This window comes from Caloenas nicobarica, chromosome 4 (assembly GCF_036013445.1).
Source record: "Caloenas nicobarica isolate bCalNic1 chromosome 4, bCalNic1.hap1, whole genome shotgun sequence".
Taxonomy (NCBI): domain Eukaryota; kingdom Metazoa; phylum Chordata; class Aves; order Columbiformes; family Columbidae; genus Caloenas; species Caloenas nicobarica.
In genome coordinates, this window is record NC_088248.1 from 7293144 (window position 1) to 7307890 (window position 14747).

At 37.8% G+C, this 14747-nt stretch overlaps 1 protein-coding gene across 3 annotated transcripts in view; it reads right to left on the reverse strand.

Annotated features, from left to right (window-relative positions):
- Positions 1-444: 444 nt before the first annotated feature.
- Positions 445-14747, reverse strand: part of PAPSS1 (3'-phosphoadenosine 5'-phosphosulfate synthase 1) — a 55611-nt gene continuing 41308 nt past the window's right edge. For all 3 annotated transcript variants that reach the window (XM_065633535.1, XM_065633536.1, XM_065633534.1), the window contains 3 exons: positions 13530-13798; positions 8965-9194; positions 445-1475 (listed from right to left, as the gene is read on the reverse strand). In XM_065633535.1, coding sequence (XP_065489607.1) covers positions 1337-1475; positions 8965-9194; positions 13530-13798 — 638 coding nt within the window. In that variant the 3' untranslated portion in view covers positions 445-1336. The remainder of the gene's footprint in view (positions 1476-8964; positions 9195-13529; positions 13799-14747) is intronic.

Below are 14747 nucleotides of genomic sequence, written 5' to 3' on the forward strand. Positions count from 1 at the left end.
CCTTCATCCAAAAAAAGTCTAGATGAACATATGCTTCATCCAGGCTCAGTAACAGGCCAGTATCAACATTCTAAAACCAATTTTGAGCTGGTTACTCCTATAGACACTGTTTAACAACAGAAAAGTAAGTTTCTGTGAGAAGGATATGAGACAGTTTCTAGCTAATAGGGGTTCCACTGATTACCTAAAAATACCCAATAAGTCAGTGTTACTTAACACTTAAAGAAGTGGTTTAGTTTTCATTTTTTATGTTTGCCTTTAGCAGTTAATGTTTCACATACTAAATTAACCAACTTCAGGATTTTTGAAGAATACTAGAAGAAGAAAATGTGCTTTTTCTTTCAAGCAAGTAAAGCTGACCCGAGAGAAGGAGATTAATTTTTGGAGAGCCTGAAAAATAGCCAGAAAATTAACCTCAGGACTAAGCATTTGTACCACAGGAAATACCAAGATATAAAGATTTTATTTTTAATTGCAATAATTATACATGAACTCAGGGTTGGTCTGCCATACTTTTTTTAAAGTTGTAGTCAGCTGAACATGTATATCTGGAACCAAAAGCCATCAAGTTATATAAAATAAAATAAAACGTTCCCTACTGACACCTATGGCAACAAGCACATGCAAAAAAAAAATCTGCATTAGTTATAAACTCAAAGTGAAAACTAGAGATTTTCTTTCATTCATTACTTCGTCATCTTTACAAGACCACAACAGAAAAGAATCACTGGACAACTCAATGAACTCCAAAACTAAACAAAGAAAGCAAAAAAGTTTAATCAAGCTACATAAAAAAAACTCTGCTTTTTGATTACACATAGTAAGAAATTAATGTTAAGTACTTCTGGAGATGATGACAAGATAAAGATGAGGACACTTTTACAGATGTTTAAAAACTTATTTAATTTTTCAATGTATAGATAATCTATCCATAATTAAGGGTCTAACCATTACATTTTCTCCTACAAACTACTAAAACCAGAGACTACCAAGCAGTTTAAATAACATATGAAAAAAGCCACATCTATTTAATAGCTGCAGAACTCATAGGGCAGAGACAGTAAAATGTTAAAAAAAAAAAGTTAAAAAACCTACTGCAAGAATATTAACTGTAATAAAAAGGAAGACATTAAAACCAGCAGCTAGTTAGGTGCCAGGACATAATAGAACCCATAAGGACAGGCAAAGAATGAAGCTAAGTTAGGGAGAAAGAGTCTGTTTTCAGAGAAGAACTTCCTGACAGACACCACAAGAAAGCAACATGAACGGTGACTGTGTGGTCCCCTTCTTGTAAATAAATCAGGCGTCAAAGGTTGATCTGCAGTTAATAAGAGGCCTAAGCCTTCTCCAAGGATTTGTAGTATTCTGTCAGCACAGTCCAAGCCTTAGGAGCCATGAAGCCTTCCGGTGGGTTTTGTCCTTCTCGAGCCAGCTTGCGCATGCGGGTCCCCGATATAAAGTCAAAGTCTTCATGGCTGAGAGAGTAGGAGTGGGGGTGAGGGGGAAAAGGGAGAGGAGCAAGGGGGTGGGGAAAAAAAGAACATATTTTAAAAACAGGCAAACTTGCTCATATTCCTTCTGCTTCCTTGATACTTTATAAATTTCTTCCTGGGAGTATAATGCTGTAGAGTAACTGTCATTTGGAGATATTTCGCCAGCAATGCCAGTAAATCTCCAGAACATACACCCTCTACAATATTCTGCTTAGGTTAACTCCTGCCTGTGGACTGAACTGAGCCTATGTTTCCATCTAACCTGGCTTGCTCTCTATGAGGAAACAGGGAACTGCTGTTTAGAGAGAACCATCTGCTCCACCTCCTGCCTCAGCCCTCTGCCAAGCAACAGCAGCCATCCTATTTTGCACCTCACCCTGCCACGGCAGCAGACCAGCCCTACGTGCAGGCTGCAGAAGGTCATTTCAGTGCCACTAAAGAATGTGAAAAAAACAACATTACAGGAATTCTCAGTGAAGGACAGTTTGCAGAATAGAGAAAGTAAAAACCTCGGCATCTAGAGGCAAGCTTCACAGCTTCTGCAGCTGGGCCATCGCAAGTCACTGAGCATGCATGTACATATGCATATCAGTAATGTAGCATATACGGTTCAAAATAAAGAAAACAGCAAGGGAATAGCAAAAATGCCTTCCCCTAAAGGTATTTTTCCCTAAAAAACAGAATATAGTTGGACAAATGCACAAAAGAAGCCAGATTAGGATTGTTTATCATTGTTAACATGACAATCTAAATTAATACTAACTTCTCAGATATGCGGTCATAAGCAGCAAAAGCTCCACAAGTTAAACTCTTACTCTTCATAGGACTAAAACAGTAAAAGCAAGACAATGCCCAAGTTCTACCAAATGCTCCAAACCAAAAATTTATTCTTAAATATGCAATTTTACTTATGCCATTTGCTCAATTTGCAACATGTATGCATTACTCATTCTTTACTGTTTGAAATAAAAGCCAAGTATTGATCTCAGATGCACACGCTTTAAACAGAAACAAGAGCCAAGTGTGCACATCAGAGGGCAGAACTTGGCTGTAAGTGCTGAGCTATGCTCAGTAGGGTATAGAAGTCAGCGAGATGAAGAAAGCATTCCACAGTTCCCTTTCACAAAACCATTAGCCCCATAACTTTTTGATTTGGATTGTGTGCATTTACACAGCAGCACTGCCATACATGCTCTTTTCTTATTGCTCTCAATTTGGGACTGTGGGTTCCTGAAGTGTCACAACAAGGCAAAAAACCCAACTGTGCTTCAATTCTGCAAAACATAAATTACATAAAGATGAAAACTTAAAGTTGATGTAAGCCCATGGGCGAAAGGTTATGTCACTGCTATTTATAAGTAACGCCTGAAAATTTTGTGTCTTGGCAGAGAGATGCCTACTGTTCACTAACACTGCTTGAAAGTAACTTGAGTTCTTGCAAAGACCTATTTCTATAAAATGTATCCAGGGAAGTGGTAAGCCTGGTTAATTCCAGCAAAAAAAAAACCAAACCACCTAAGTCTTCAGATGATCAGGGAGACTAAAGCAAGTGCTATAAATTTCTCCATGTGTGGTTTTCTCCACAGTGTGGTAGCAATACTAAAATTCAAGCATTTTAAAAAAAAAAAAAAAAATCTTAACAGGCAAGGAGGGGATAAAGCAGCTAAGTTTTCAGAAAAACACTCAACTTCCTCCCATGCCCTACAAGTGAAATAAAGGCACTAAGACAATAAATTTAGCTTTGCCATATAAGTTGGCAATTCCTTTAGCTTCTTCTTATCCCTAGTTGCATAAAAAGCAGCTCTAGGAATCAGAGATATCAAGAAAAAGAGAAACACAAAAAAAGCTAAGGAGATCTACAGAAACTACAAGAAAAGGGAAGAAAAACATGAGTGATGATCATTTAAGAAACATACTACATTCGGTATCTCAAAATTTCTAGGAATGTTTCAAAAATACTATTAAAAAGTACAAAGTATTTATCATGCTCTCTCACTATCCCAAACTTAATTTTGAAAGGGTTTTTCTTTAAAAACAAAAAGTTAATTAGTAATCACTAAAGTGACTCAAATGGAGCTTTGGCAATATATACTGTATGTTGAAAAAACACAGTAGATTTTGCCTCTTAAAAAATTACGGCATTTGTAATTTTATTGTTCCCAGTTTAATGTCCACCTTCATATCTAAAACAGAGTATTTGAATATCCACTCTATATTGTCTTTACTAATGGTAAAAATCAAATCTCTTGAATATCAGAAACTGATATTTCCATTAAGCAGAAATACTTTAACAGTACTGGCACTGTGGTGTGATATGAACCATGAGCATTTTGAAATAAAACTTATCAGTATTAGTAATTGATTTTGTGGAACAAGAAACTGGAAAGAAGAGTCAAGCAATTTTGTTCACAGTGAATTTTGAGGATATTAGGAGCTACTCTACATAAAATGGATTCGAGCAGAACATGAGAGGGGGAAGAAACATATGACCATTAAAAGCTGCTATGAAATATACATGCCAAACCCATTCAAACTGCATTCTCAAGTAAGATTTGGAACAACTCTCAATTAAACTTAGCCCAAGCCATCTCTGAGCATGGTATTTAAGTGCCTTTGAAATATTTATTCAGTGGCTTCTGGAATTTGCTTTCTTTGAGCCACATTGTATGCTAGCAAATGTTTTTAACACTGATTTGACCTTTTACTACCAGTTGAGTATGACAGTATTGACATAATATTTGGTGCCAATGCAATTGAAAGCATTCTCCAAAGAAAGAGGGCAGGAAAAAAGCAGAAATAAATCCAGAACAAAAATGTGTCAACAGAAAACCAGTCTTGAAACATATTACATTGAGACTGGTATTTGCTCCATGGCATAGTATCCTAGAACCTTATGACACTCACTGTTAATTGAGAAACCATATTTCACATAGCTAAATTAAGGACAGTCAAGTATGCTTATATCAGCCTCTTACCACCATTTAAAAAAATCAGGTATCACACCAAACAAATTTGGGAACAGTATGTACTTAGTTAGAACATCTGTTCTATAAGTATGATTTGGTAATATTAAAGCTGTCATGACAACCATATTAAAGGTCCTGGGAATAAACAATATAAAGTTAAAATCTCTCTTCACAGATACCCATGTTTCATTAATATTTTACAGAATGCATTATACTGCTCCAGTAACCTTACTTATGGGTTTCTTCTAGCCAAAATGATCTCATCAGTTTTCTTTCAGAACTTAAAAAAAACAAAACCAATTTTTCCAGACACTGCTGTGGCTTTTTTAATTGCCAGCCTAATTTCCTTTCTTAATCGAGTTTTTTCGCAGCAGCAGTCTGTGGCTACATTTTATAGGACTGATCTTCTGTAAAGAATTGGGAATCTCTGTTCACCCAAACAACTACTATTATTAAGCCACCAATGCCAAAATACACTTGTCTGTGGTAACTGTTTGAGAGGCCTTTTTGGGTGAAGAAACATATTAATGTTTTCTGAAGGGATTTCAGCATTGGGTAGGGATTTTTTGAGGGGTGATGGTGCTTTTTGATGATTGTTTGGCTCTTTAGTTCTTTTGTCCTTACGCTTCGGTCTAACAGTGGTTCACAGATCAGGTATTAATTTCAATTTCTCCATTATAACTAGAATTCTTCCTTTCCAAAACATGTTTGGACATATTCAATTATTGATCCAAAATTCTAGGAAATCTAAAAGGGTAAAAATTATAAGCAAAGCACCCTACCAATATTCATAAGTTTCCATATGTATTATTTCTTTAGAATTCTATGCAAGTGGAAACACTCAAGCTTCCCACAGAAGGCTTGCTGTCTGACTTCAGCAATAAAAAGGGAATTTTTTGTATTATCCTCACTTTGGTCAAAAGGAAAATAAAATGAAGTTAGCTCTACCTGTGCTGCCATACTTCGCTTCAAATGCACTCCTCAAATCCCTTTCCTAAATCTTAGTTTTAGACATACATTTTCGGGAAAAAAAAAAAAAAAAGAAGTTTTAAGACTGCAGTTCCGTGAGATGTTAAATCTAGTTCTAAGCCGTCCAAGAAACACATTAAAAATTGTGGTGGCTTCCTGAGGTTAAATACAAATGCAGTTTCAAGTCATTGGTTGTTCACAGGTCTTAACATTTTAAAGTTAAACTTTGTGCACCACTCTGCAGCTACAATTGCTGTGCAGCTACTATAAGGGCTTTTACAACAGTCTTTTCATAGCCCCTTTCCACACACACAATGCTCTATGATTAGCCCTGAATGCAACCAGGATATCTCTGCCTTTCCTTGTAAACACCTACTGCCTGGTGACTTCAGCTCCAAGATAGCATCACAGCAGCTCAACATTGTTAACCAGCAACACGAGACCCTAACACTCAAAGTCGAGTCATGTTCTCCAGACTGTTCCCAAGCAGAGATACCAGGTCTACTGATGCTCCGAGGTCAGCAAGCACTCTGGAAGACACTAAAGGAAGAGAGAAATAACTTCTATATCAACTCCACAAAAGTGCATTTGTGCAGACACCTTTTGGAGCTGAAGACCTTAAGAACAATGACCTTTTAGAATCACAGGCAGCACGTCTGAGAAGAAAGGGCCTTTCTCACCAATTTGGAGGCAGGGCTAGTAGTATGTTTTTTGATGCTTCCCAGGCTTGACACCAGGTCATGCATAACAACCTTCTTCCCCACATTTTCATGCTGTGTTTTTCACCAGGTAAGTGGTGAGCTCAGTAAAGGTTTCCATGAACACCACTCTATCACATCCAAGTCTCTTCTACCAGTACTCATTCTCTCATATTTCCAGACAATCCTCTGTTCCCTGTCATCCTCCTCACAGAGTCAAACACCACACGGCCCAGGACTCTGCCACATTTTCAGCATTACACGGACTATGTTGAAAAGCAGCCAGCTGCACCCACCCAAGCTCTAACTCTGTCTGGAGCCCACCACAGTGTTCTGTCTATGGCAATCAGGAGTAATAACCGCCCTCTCTTCAGGGAGTCTGTGTGTGTCTGCATTGCCATCTAGAGGATTGCTGCCACACTCCGGTCCACTCTAGTTCACAAACAGTATCTAGGGAAGGACAGGACAAATGATCTTACATTCTGACAGCAGCAGGACAAAACTGCACGCTAATAGCAGCATGGTCTTTTTTCCAAGACGGTGACAGAACCAGAAAAAAAACTGCCTCAAACCAAAGGGTTCCACAGGCAGGACAGAAGGACGACAGGGTGCATATAGTGTGGTCTGTCACAAAAGGCAAAACCTGTAACCACAGAGAACTTCTTTATCATTTGCTCTGGCTAACGACAGAAGTATAATTTTACTCCCCTTGATCTAAATAAAATCTATCCTGCTAAGAGTACAGTATCAATGATCACAGAATCACTATTCTTCTAAAATGATTTTCTGTTCCGCACAATGGGAATACTGGCCTCTCACATCGCTACTCCCTTTCTATTCCAACTTAAGGTGTATCTTCCAAAACTTGCTGAATTACTTGGACAACAAACAGGATGAACACCCATCATATGTGCTACAAGTGCTGTTTGAACCTTATAATATACACAAGTTTGCATAAAACTAGCAATATTTGTATCACAATCTAGTTACTGTGCACAGCAATGAGGCTTTCAAGATGCATCTCAAATAACAAAAGGCACAAAGGTAATGAAATGTTCAACAGCTAGCTAAGAGGGAATAAGTTCAGGAAAAGACTTTCATGTCATATACACTGTAAGTATCCTTCCCTTCAATTTTATTCCTCCTGATGAAAATACCATATGTATCAGGGCATAGGTCTGACCTGATGCTACGGTCCATAGCTTCGCTTGAGAAAAAAACCTCAAAAAACAAAAAACCTGCTGCAATGCCATCCAAAGAGAAGCTTCACAGCACTAAGGAGAACCTTATGCTGGAATGCTGCCTATATGGGAGGGAGAAGGAAGGAAGGAAGAACAGCAGCAAACTACAACTGCCAAATAGCCTCCCTGATTAGCTGCAATTTTAAAACATCTGCAACGTACCAAATCATCAAATTTCTAAACACATATGGACATTGTAGAGTAATATACAGTGAAACTACTTTAATTCTTGTCAGGTTTCAACAGATTTGCCTTTATCATTCTGCTTATGATTCCTAAACAACAGAAGAACATACCATAAAGTTATATTTATTTAAGAGATAACACTTTGCAGCTTTTAAAAATAAAGGCAGACTAACTCAGGTGCTTGGAATTTACTGCTGAAATATAAAGCAGTTACATCACTTGCAACCAAGTGAGCACACTATCTACTAATAAACATAATTCATGGAAAGACAAGCTGCTGAATAGAACTTCTGGGTTCATTGTCACAAGCCACAGTGGCATCCTTGGAGAGTTTTATACTCAGTGTAACTGAGTATAGCTGAGTGTAGCTGAAGAACAAGAGATAAGAGATGTGTTCATTTTTACAGCTCAATCCATGCTGATTTCATCCTTTCAAAGATGAACTGTGTTGTACAGACATCCTTCTTCAGTAGGAAACAGTAGGCAGTACTATCACAATAGGCAGTAGGAAATAATCAGAATATAAAAAACAAGAGATTTTTTTAGAAACACACCTTGCTTGATGATTTGTGTTTCAGTACTAATTTCAACTGCATTTTGATGTAAAACAAAAGTACAGTGCAATAATCTGAATAAAGAGGTTTAAACTAAAATGACAAGTCATCTTCCCAGTCCCACTCATTGGCACCACAGCAATACATACAGCAAGTTTTGGACATGACTGAAAAATAATATTGGAACATGCAGAAGGTGAAATTACCTGTCCTTACTGTAACTGATTAAAAAAAAAAACAAAACCAAAAAAACCCCAACAACAACAACACTATCACCACACAAAAAAACCCAAACCCAAACAACAACAACAAACAACCACAAACAAAAAAACCCAAACGAAAACAAGAACAACCACCTGCTGAAAACCCTGGGACATACAATGGACTTAGGGCATCTTTTTGCATTATTGTTAAACAGAGAAAATAGCTGTCACTCTCTCTTGTCCACTATCTTCTCCCTGCTGTGCTCTCTCATTGCTTTTCTTCCATCATATCTGATGCATACCTGACACCTGAGAAGCATATTTAGAAAGACAGCAGAAAGCTAATCTTACCATTTTAATAAATAGTAATATTTTCCTGTGGATTTAGTTATCTGTGCCAACATTCCAGAATTAGAGTAGCTCTAGTACCTGGGAGAAAAAGGGGAGCTTCCACTGGCAGCTAAAGCTGGATGTTAGTTGTGCTGTGAAACCACACTCAAATCATGCTGAAGTTGCATTCGTGATCTAAACCCACATCTAAACACTGCCATCTTTCAAGCAATATGAAGTTAAGTAAAAACATTTTTTTTAATGTAGGTGGGGGGTAAAAGGCAGCTATTGCTCAAGAAGTCTTAAAATGAAAATACAACTTACTGATCAGAGTCATAATAATCCATGCACTTCTTTTTCTTATTATAAGCTGCAACTCTGAAGGGTACAATTTCCAGTGCTCGGAGGCCTGGAGCCATTGTCAACACTTTGGCGCCATGGGTTGGTTCATATAGATCCTTCCCAGTGTCAGGGTGTGGCATCCCTGCTGGATCTCGCCCTACAATGTAGAAGTTAGCGCCGGCAACCATGCGCGATCTACAGTGCCACTGAACCTAGAACAGAGACAGGGAAAAAGAGTTAACAGAAAAAAGGTCAAAATATGACTGAAATGTGCATGCATTGTGTAGTTACCACTTTTTCCCTAATGAGACATGATTTTTGCTATAGAGCCACTGCAAAACAACGAATCAATTATGGGAATCGCCAAACTTACAGCTAAGACATACTATTCCTGTTTCATTTGCACATCAGGATACTTCAAAAGTTACTTTAGCACAGTGTTCAGAACAGTATAATCAGGGCAAGACAGACAGAGCTCATCCACATCTTAGCTTGGATCTTCCTGATGTTCTCATCTTCCACCCCTTTCCTTTTATACAAAAAGATCAATGCAAAAGCAACTGCTTTGGGAAGCTTAGTGGGATCTAGCCATATATTGCTCTATTTTAATCACAGTAATTTCTCAGAAAAAAACACCCTGACCAACAGAAAGCTGCCAAACATCTCACTAGAAGAAATACAAGATAAGCTACTTAAAGTGTTCATGAATAAGCTAATTGACCAATCTACAAATTAAAGAAGAAAAATTACCCATACTCAGCATTTTCACCTGGTGCATGTGGCAAGGATGCTGTCCAAGGCAGGACTTTTAACATTTAGTCTGCATCAATATTAAGACCCAAAGGACATATAAACTAGGTAGATACTGCACATTAATGCTTGGAATAGGCTTTCAGAGCACTAAGACTGCTCACTTATACTGCAGGCTTCCAAGGTGAAAACTGATCAAGCAACTCTAGCTTCAGTAAATATTTAATCTCTTTTCCCCGATCATTTTGAAATAATATGATTCTAACATACCTATATGAACTGGGGGGGAACAAATGTCAAAATCAGAAATTTCAGATTTACTGATTTTTTGCTTGGATGCTCCATTCCATCTAATACTTGAAGTATTGTAAATATCGACAAACAGCTTTCCCACATTGCTTTGTTGCACATTTCAAAATGAGCAGTTTCGTAACAACTTGACTTTTACTTTTTTCCTTATAACTCAGTTACTTCTGAGAGTAAAAAAGGTACTTCAAAGGAAATCCTGTGTACAAACTATTCAATCATCCACACCATACAATCAAACAAATGCTTTCAAATTATTTAGAAATGTGTCTCTCTTACTAAATATGATGAGAGATTTTTTTTCTCCCAAAGGCAGTTTGCAACATTTGCTAGATCCTAGACTGGTAGATATGTTACATTAATGACAGTTTTTAGACTTATAAGACTGTTGCTGAATTTTCTTAATTAATTTTTATATGTAATATTTTCAATAGCGGTACAGGAGAAGTAAAATAACTATTACACTGCTTTAGGTAACAAAGACACAGCACTTCAGGAAATGTCAATATGTTCTCATATTGGGAAGTATCCCCCTAAAATAATTGTCATACCATCTATATAGCTTAGTATCTGCCAAAGGATATTCAGAGAAGACTTCAAAAACACCAAACAAACAAACCAGCAAGTACATAACAGTAGTTTCTTTTATATGCAGCCTTACCTTCACACAAAACTGTGGGGCCTATCCAGTAACTACATAGTGTAAAATAGCTTCACAAGTTGAATTAAAAAAAACACAACCAAACAAAAAACAACCAACCAAACAAACAAAACAAAAAAAACCCACCACAAACTGCCAAAACATCTGTCAAGCACTAAAGAGAAAAAAAAAGGAGGCAGCAGGGGGAAAAAAAGCACAAATCATAGGACAAAAGTTTCTGTCAATACCTTGTAGTAAATGGACAATGTGATGGATACATTTTCATTTCATCAAAAAAAAATTTGCATCTGCCTACTGTAAATCTCCACATAGAACTAATATCACAGTGTTTCATATTTTACTCACTGTGCATGCTGTCCTATGTTAATAAGCTTCAGGCAAGAACTCAAAAGTGATTTCTCAAAGTAGTAACTAACTGTTAGTTCTACAGTGGTTCTATAAGTAATCATTATAGAAAACATTCAAGGAGAAATTTTGCAGGCAGTATGGAAAGTGTTCTGTAAATCAGTAGTCAGATAAAGAAATTAGGAACCAGTCATGAGTTATGAGAGTACCGCTGGTGTCAGTTATCATCTTGACCACAGCCAGACCTTCCACGTAACGGATTCCACTGCTATTCAAGCATACAGGATGCTATGGAAGCATCTGGATGCTGGTATCTATGCTAATAATTTTATTATTTATGTTACAAGCACAGAGTGGGCCATACACATGAAATTCCAGCATACCACAGCAGCTAGCAGCATATTTTCTGAAACTATTCCAGCATAGTTAAGAAATTTCAGTTTCATGTTGTCGTTTGGGTAACAGCAAGAACTCCATTTTGAATAAGTGAAGCTATTTGACTAAGACAATTTAGAACAATGTAAACCACATGTTTAAGACATAAAACTAGTAACCCTTGTCCCATTTCTGTATGTCTTCAGAATATATTTACTCTCCTAAGCAGGTGAATTTATTGCATTTTGATATTTTCCCTTACAGAACTGTTTCTTTACTTCCAAGGTAATTATCAGGAATGTTAAGAATACACAAATGCTAAACTGATACTTATGAAACATGTCCATTAAAATCTTTACAGACTGGAAGGCCACGTCCTTCCTGTAGATAACCATCCTAACAGCTGCTTGCTGTTCTATAAAGCACTTGTGCTACACAAACAAAACTGGTACCATTGTCTTTTAAATGACCTATAGAAAATTATTGAAGGAAGAGTCTCTTTTATTACTTGGCTACAAACATTACTGTCAGGCTGCACTCTGAGATCACTGGAAATGCCATATAGATTAGGAGAAATCTCATTCTGTTCAGAATAAGAATTGTGGATTTTGTTCCTCCTCATATGATCCTGAATACGGGACTGAAGTAGATGATTTCTGTTAATTCTCACAAAAGGTCTATGGGGAACAGTACAAGATTCCCTACAGGAACTCACATGCCTCAACTCAATATGGACTACAGTTTTTTTCTCTGGACTGAATGCCAGTGCAAACTCTGTTTCATCAGCCAACTGGCCAGCAGAAAATAAGCAACACCTGTCTAATTTAATTCCACTGGTGAGACCTCCTGTCTACCAAAAAGCTACCACAGAGTCAACCTCTTGAGGCTGGTCAGGTTTTGAACTTCCTGTGACTCATGGTGGGAAAACAGGAAAGGAAAAAAAAAAAAAAAAAAGAAAAGAAAAAAAAAGTAGTGAGACGAAGAAACAATAACCCCTAAAAGAATTGCACTCAAATGAGAGCATTTATTCTCTCTGCTGCTTCCCACAAACCTCTAGGTATTCCAAACTAAAACCTGGCTTCTAAATAAAGTGTTGCCAAATAATTATTTCATACAAAAGCCTTGAAACAATTCTCTCTGAATTAAGTTTGCCAAAAAATAAACAAAGCCCCTTTTTTTCTCATTTGCATATAGCCCTCCAGCATACAAACTTCTTTGCTTAACAGTCATAAAAATTCACAGAATCACAGAATGGTTGGGGTTGGAAGGTTCATCTGGAGATCATCCAGTCCAACCCACTTGCTAGAGCAGGTTCACCCAGAGCAGATTGCACAGGAAGGTGTCCAGGTGGGTTTTGAATGTCTCCAGAGAAGGAGACTCCACAACCTCTCTGGGCAGCCTGCTGCAGTGCTCTGGCACTCCCAAGGTAAAGAAGTTTTTGCTCATATTCAGATGGAACCTCCTGTGCTTCAGTCTGTGCCTGTTGCCTCTCATCCTATCATTCGGCACCACTGAAAGGAGTCTGGTCCCATCCTCTTGACATCCACCCTTGAGATATTTATAAACGTTGATGAGATCCCCTCTCAGCCTTCTCTTCTCCAGGCTGAACAGCCCCAGCTCTCTCAGTCTCTCCTCCTAAGAAAGGTGCTCTGGGCCCCTAATCATCTTCATAGCCTGCCGCTGGACTCCCTCCAGTAATTCTCGTCCTTCTTAAACTGGGGGGCCCAGAACTGGATGCAAACTCATGTATGTTAACATTCAGGACAACTACTTGGTATGCTAACAGATCTTATAATTCCTTCTGAAACAGACTGGAACAAGGCGGAAGGATTAATTCATTATCATACCCTTATCGGTGTAAAGAAAGGAGCACATAAACCCAATGTTGTCTCCCACCATTTCCAGCAAAATCCTTCAATATAGAAGCTTCTTCATAGAAGAATGTTTTGGTTGCTGACAGAGGGAGCCTTTACAGTCTGGTTTCCCAAGGAGAGTTAGTCTCCTCTCTCCATTTATAAAAGCACAATGCACAAACATCAGGCATAGCACAAAATACTTTGGTGCACCATCAAAGGGCTTTTGTTTTCTTTTAAACTCTTGATGCATTTACCTCAGTTGGTCCAGCATACATCATGGGGGAAGGGAATATAGCCACCACTGTTGTTTCTGGATTCAAGATTCCCTCCTCCAGTACTGCAGCATGTTGCTTCATGCGCCACATGAGAGGAACGTCATCCTCTTTTGTCCAGCCTCCAAGTGGGTGCAAGAGTAAAACTGGGCGCCGGTAGCCACGTTCCAAAAGCTGCTTATGAGTATCCTGCATCAAAAGAGCATGTCCATTGTGCACTGGGTTGCGTAACTGGAATGCAAAGACAGCATCTACACAGAAAAAAAAAGAGACAAAAAATATAAGCAAAGCAAGTTATTTTATCAGGAGTTGTACAACCATATAAAAATCTTCAAACAGTACAATCTTCCTGCTGAACTCTATCAAATAATAGTATTAGTCACAGGTCATTAAAGGATTACGAATTATTATAAAATCGTTATAATCAATAAGCAAAACTAATAAAAAACAACCGTACTATAAAAAACATAAAACAGCTTCCTTCATTTTTGAGATTTCCACAATTTCTCCAATAGCTATAATTTTTATCTTTGGATTTTTCACTTGCATGAGCATATAATATAAAGTTAAATTCTAAGAGGAAACTGCACTATGCCACCTGTCTTAAAGGCTCAGTGTATCACCAGGAGAATAAATGGACATGTTTGCAACAAAACAAATAAAAGGGGATTTAATGTGTTGTAATAAGTTTCCTTCACCGAAACAGCTTAGTAGAGTTTATACACAGTGAGAATAAATCAAAGCTAATTGCTATCCCGAAGTATTACAAACCCTTTGACAAAAAAACCTTACGCAACCAGAATTTCTCCTTTCTGCAAATTAAGATGGACCAAGGTACACTGCAAGACAGCAAAATCACTATAACTTCAAGGTTTCCCAGTAAGGAACCAATGAAATCTAGGGAACAGGTTTTATTCAGGTATCAAATATATCGATTTAAGGGCTACTTAAACAAAGGCTGGTATCTGAAACCTGCAGATCCTGGAAATATTGACCACACTGAAAAAACACAAGAGCTCAGGACCAATCTCAGTTTGCATTCTTGATATTCATCTCTTCCCTCACACTTAGAAGTGCTTAGGAGCTGCCTGCCAGTCGCTGCTACAACAAAGGCAGTATGTTCTCTACTTTATGACATTACTCAGCCTCTTATTTATCTGCCTAACACAACTGCTTTAGTGAGAAAAACTGTTTTGTTTC